Source organism: Triplophysa dalaica, chromosome 13 (genome assembly GCF_015846415.1).
Source record: "Triplophysa dalaica isolate WHDGS20190420 chromosome 13, ASM1584641v1, whole genome shotgun sequence".
NCBI classification, from domain to species: Eukaryota; Metazoa; Chordata; class Actinopteri; order Cypriniformes; family Nemacheilidae; genus Triplophysa; species Triplophysa dalaica.
In genome coordinates, this window is record NC_079554.1 from 854,001 (window position 1) to 860,000 (window position 6,000).

General features: G+C 39.5%; 1 protein-coding gene across 7 annotated transcripts in view; it reads right to left on the bottom strand.

Moving 5' to 3' along the window:
• l3mbtl3 (L3MBTL histone methyl-lysine binding protein 3) overlaps positions 1–4,923 on the bottom strand; it is a 38,724-nt gene extending 33,801 nt beyond the window's left edge. Inside the window, exons 1-5 of one of the 7 annotated variants that reach the window (XM_056765001.1) lie at positions 4,688–4,923; positions 2,507–2,618; positions 2,247–2,349; positions 1,878–2,028; positions 92–215 (exon numbers count right to left, since the gene is read on the bottom strand). In XM_056765001.1, coding sequence (XP_056620979.1) covers positions 92–215; positions 1,878–2,028; positions 2,247–2,349; positions 2,507–2,618; positions 4,688–4,869 — 672 coding nt within the window. In that variant the 5' untranslated portion in view covers positions 4,870–4,923. The other 6 variants (XM_056765000.1, XM_056765003.1, XM_056765002.1 and 3 more) reach the window with 6 other exon arrangements.
• Between the last annotated feature and the right edge of the window lie 1,077 nt (positions 4,924–6,000).

Genomic DNA, 6,000 nt, shown 5'->3' on the forward strand with positions numbered 1-6,000 from the left:
CTGTGACAAACACGCACATCACAACACCATCAGAGAAAACGCACACAACCTTTATATTTGTTTGTGTGAAAACACGAGAAAGAACACGGACATAATCTTCATCGTCTTCCTCAGCAGCCTCCACTGAGCTCTCCACATCTTCAGACGCCGCCGGGCGAGGACGCTTTCTTCCAGACATTTCTCCGTTTGTTCCGGATGTTTCTCTCTTCAGCTCTCTGTGAGACAACATTTGTGTGAAACTTCGAAAGATGACATGTTGTTACTGAACAGTTAATTTGTCTGATAAAGCTCAGATATACTCACATATAAACTATAACAACTTAGTACGATTACGAGAGTTCTTGGAACTTATTACTAGTCATGATATCTGAAAATATTAGCTCTTAATAAGTGAATAACATAAATCAAACACACAAGTCTCTAAACAGATTCATTGTGTGTTCACTGTGAACAGAAACATCACAGAAATATACACGCACAACCACAATCACATCACATCTTTTGTGTTAGTTTTATATAAATATATAGTTTTTAGGATATGATTTGACCAGAAACGTATGGTTTTATTTTTGATTTGTTCTATCTGTTGTTGTGTTGAAGTCTGCCATTTAAATGAGAAAAATGAAAGTGAGTGTAAAGCTTCATGATTTGAAATCAATTTAACTGTAGTATTTTGATCCTTTCAGTGTATGAATAAACTATTATATGTGTCTGCTAGAATAGACCTCACTGGCTCATGATATTCTGGAATGTAGATTGTGGATTATTATTATGGAAAAACTGATTAGACACTTAAAGAGATTTAAGATCTTCTTTCTGTCCAGAACACAAACAGTTGAGCACAGGGTGAGTGAAGACCAGAGGAGTGTTCCCACAGCATGAGTGAATGTGTGACACTGCCCTCACTGACAGAAGTGTGCAGCATCACACAGAATTGTGTAGAAATGAGCTGCCCTCTGCAGTATGACACAGAATTGTGCAGTACCATCTTGTGTTATGCAGTTTTAAACAGTGTTTTGCAGTGTTGTGCTGTAGCGCCTAGTAGTGTGTAGCAATGTACACCATCATCGTACAGTTTCATACAGTAAGACACACTATTGTACATTATGTTACAGTATTGTACAGCATGATGCAGGATTGTGTGATATGACACAGTATTGTACAGTGTGATGCGGTGTTGTGCGGTATGACACAGTATGAACAGTATTGTACGATATGGCACAGTGTTGTACAGTATTGTGCGATATGATACAGTATTGTACAGTATGATTGGTATTGTGCGGTATGACACAGTATTGTGCTGTGCAACTCAGTATTGTGCGATATGACACAGTATTTTACAGTATGATGCAGTATTGTGCGATATTATACAGTGCAGTATCGTATTAAACAGTGGTGCAGTATTTTGTGGTGTTCGCAGTATCACATAATGTAATTTACAACAATATGCACTAGAGAACAATGTTGTGAATTATAATACACCATTGTACAGTATGATACAGTTCCGTACAGTATCTCCTTATATGCATCATAATGTACGGCATAATGATACAGCATCATACAATATGACACAGTATTGTAAATTATGATGCAGTATTGTGCGATATTGTACAGTGGGACAGTATTTTGCTGTGTTCGAGGTATCACATAATGTAATGTACAACACTGTGCCCTAGAGTACAATATTGTGCATTTTAATACAGAGCCGTACAGCATTGGGATGTTTTGCTGTAGCTACTGCCTAGTATTGTGTAGCAATGTAGGAAATTATGATACAGCATCATACAGTATGACACAGAATGATGTAGTAGTATCATGTGGTATTGTGGATTATGATTCAGTAAATACAGTACGGCCGAGTATCGTTCAGTACTCACTCCTGCTGAGTTTGCTGCTGACAGCGCTCACTGCAGTGAAGCCGGTCAGACAGGAAGTCCACCACAGAGCCCTTCCTGTTACAGCGGACACACACCAGGCCTCTCTGGGCCCAGGACGACTCTTCCTTTGACACGGACCCCTCAGGAAGAGCTGCGTATCAGCAGAGACTTATGTTACACTCTTTACAAACATACAATGTCATTTCATCATAAACCCATCCTGACTCGTCAACTGTCACTGTGCACACGCTCTTCGTCATTACTTCTAACGTACATCTTTACTCCCAATGGAAGTGTCATTCAGTTTCTACGGTGAAGTGTCAGCTCATGAATGTAAATCCAACATGACATTCTCCGGATGTGTTTCACCTTCTTGTGCAGTGGGAACGGTCCATGTGGTGGTGGCGTGAGCTCTTCTGCCATCCATCTCATCTGTTATGACCTCCAGAACCCCAAACTCGTTCACCCGGAACTGACCAACACAAATAACACACACACACACATGATCTGCACTGCTACACAACCGACGTTCACACACACACCACAGACTTTAAACATTGTAAATATTTCCTTTAAACTGAATCACAGCTTTGTGTTTATATACTAAAAGGCGGGACTTATTTCCCAACCTTGAGTTCGCTACCAGGCAGTGTTCCCACCCCGTCCGTCCATTCCATCGCCCCGCACACGTCAAACTCTGGAGCGGCCGCACTTGGGCCCGATGCCTCCATCACAACTAATCTGAAACACCATATTAAACCCCACACATTTACATCTGTCAACAGCTCGGTGTGTGTGTGTGTGTGTGTGTGTGTGAGTGTCTGTGTGTTCCTCTGCATTAGTGTTTCCAAAAAACTCCTCTGACTCTTCATCAACACCAAACCTTATCTATATAATTACAAATCAATTAGCAAATATATTCTGCTAAAAATCTCCTCCACAGAAATGTACAAACTTTGTTTTTGTTCTGTAGTTTGTTTTTCTGTTTAATTTAACAAATCTGTCCTTGTTTCCCCCGTGCACAGCTTTATTGTCTATACAACATTTACTGAACAATTATTAAAAACAAAATACAAAAACTTAACAAAACTATACAAATCCTACAGTCATCTTTGTTTTTGTATGTATACTAGTTACAAAATCTAATATCTAGAATATGTTATCAACCCAAAATCAAAAGAAATCTAATTATCTGACATGATAAATATGAAGGGCAAAAATGTATACTAAATGTAATTTGGTTTTAAGATGATTAATCGAAAAGTATATAATATCAACCCGACCTGTTGTTGGTTTTGTGCGATTTATCCACTCTTATTTATTTGTATTAATCCAACACCTCGATGTCTATAACGCAAAATTACACGCAAGACGTGCAGAAGCACGAGGCCTGCAGACTGTGTGTCGTTCACCAGTGCTGTCAGCAGAGGGCGCTGACGTCACTCAATCTCATTCACTGCGCTGCAAACTTTCAGCTTCTATACAACAATGAAATCATCACAATATTCTCATTTATTATGTCATTTAAAAACGGATCGCACGTTTGGTTTCATGTTAACATAACCCTGCATTAAACACCGAATTCAGAGTTAATATTAGTCTTGCGTCTGCCCCCGTGTTGATTTTAGCCGCTGTTGCTATTTGTGTTTATCTTATATTATTTTCTATTTCATTGACAACGATGACATAAAATGAGCTCGCGAGTGAGGATTACTTTAGTATTTTAACTGTTATATGTCAACGCGTATTTATGTTTTTAAACATCAGTTTTATTTGACCGATTTATATTTATAGGCGACGATGATGATCAAATAAACAACCTTGAATTCACACCATGTATAATAGACGCGTCGGGGTTTATATCTAAATATATTTTCGCCTCTTATTTCATGTTTTCGATGAATTTCTGCTGATGTTAGAAATTTAAAAGAGTTTCCAATGAATGAGGTGAAATGAATCAGGTCGACATTACCGCGCTGCTATTGTTCATGAAATATCTGCGACGCTGAAATGTGCTCACAGATGTCAGAGAACGCAGTGTGAAGCATTAAAGTCTGATCTAATATCACACATCAGACTTTTCTTTAATGTGTTTTAAAGGCAGTTTCTCAAGATGGCGGAGCAGGAATAATATTCTCTATTAATTCAAAGACACAGGCCTGATAAAGCTCGTCATAATAAGTGATAAATCAGACTGAGTAAAGTGAATGATGGATCAGATCGCAGGACTGAGATCAGATCGAGAGAGGTTTTGTTTCGCACGGCCAGTTCCTGTCGTTTCCTACATACAGAAGCGAATGCACTAAACCTTCTGCATTATTACACAAACGCTCGTGGAAATATAAACGTGCTTTATTGCTGGCGTCAGACGCACGCGTGCACTTTGAGCCGTTTTATCGCCCGCGTGCATTTGCCGTGTCATTAATGCGCGTTATTCTTTATTTTCATATACTCTCTTTGCCCCTCTCTCTCTCTTCCTGCTGTTATTGATGACACGTCCAGGCGTTTTCTACTTTATAGCTAACTTTCGTTATTATTAAACCCCTCGCGAAAGTCTAACGCGTCGCGTAGCGGCGTATTATAAAGCGTAAAACGCGACACGAACAGTTTATTCTGCGCTGCGATTGTTTGAAATTGTCTGTTTCTTACCCAAATTCTCCCACGAGTACTGAGAAATTGGCCAGGCGGACTGCAGTGCGCATGCGCGGAGCCGTCGCGCTTCATCATGACAATAACGAAAGTTTTGCGCTGAAACATTCGCACGAACGCTCACGACAGCGCGCGTTAGTCTCGTGCACGCGTTCACTGACCCGTCAGGCTCCTGTCGAACCCGTGTCTGAAGACAAGAGAGACCTCTCGAAACGCACCCAGTGCTGTCCTGTCCTGTTACTAAAAATAAGAGTCTGCGTGTAGTCGAGTCTCTAGAATTGTAAAGAAGCTGCTGGATCAATGTGAAGTCTGAGGGCTTTATAATGCGCGACTGACACATCATTCGTTACTGGAGTCGATCAACGAACTTTACGAACAACAACACTGGACAACGACCTTTAAGTCCACTATAAAACACGTCATGTATTGTTTTTCTCTGTTTCAGGCTCACAACACATTCGTGTTATTATAAATGTGTATCTTTGTATAAAACCTTTGAATTCTGTCGTCATTCTGCAGTAGAGATCTTTGCTCTTTATCAGCATTTATCAAATACTTTATCTACCGATAAAAGTTATCGAATATTTGAGAAAATAAATTGTCCTCTTATGTGGAACTGGAGATGCAGCATATGAAGAAGATTTAACACGTTGAATTTAAAGTCACCGTGAAATCAAACACGAACATCTCTAAGTGTTTTACACAGTGTTGCAGTGATTATCATAAATGAATTATCCGTGCACACCATTATTTTTTATTCATTTGCGCTTGTTATCTTTAAACAAAAACGTTAAGCTCCTCCCCACTCTCAACAACAACGCTTCATCATGTGACGTCAGCAACATCAAAAGAGGTAGGACTATACTTACAGTCCAATGGCAAAGCATTTAGCGCTCCCCTCCAGGCCCTATTTACAACGAACGAATCAAAACGGGAACGGCAAAATAAAGCCCCGCCCTTTTTTCTAATTTCAGAAGCCGTTTCACTCGGAAAAGATGTCAATTGCAACTTCCGTTTCATGGTGACTTCAAACCTTACACTATTAAAAATAAAGGTGCTCAGACAAAGGTTCTTTAAAGATCCATCTCTTTCTAAACGTTTTAGAATCTTAAGAACCTTTTTTCTCCATAAAGAACCTTTAGTGAAACAGAAGCTAGTTAGCACAGGTACGTCTGTAAGACGTCTGCTACAGATCTGGAAAACATCTGGTGCCGGAGTTACGAAACTGTTCGTTAGAAAAATTATAAGATGGTTCTTAAGATCAATTATAGGAAGTTCGTAAGAATGTTCGTGAGAGCGATACTCAAACATTTCGTAAAATGTTCTCAAATATTTTCTTACGAACGCATTTCTTACGAACAAATTATCTTTCCACACTCGCTTGCTCATGTGGTAACTGTAGATGTTCATCTAACAAGCTTTGTGTGTAACAACAATCACGTCGCAATCTTTTATAGCATATAAGCGTGTTAGC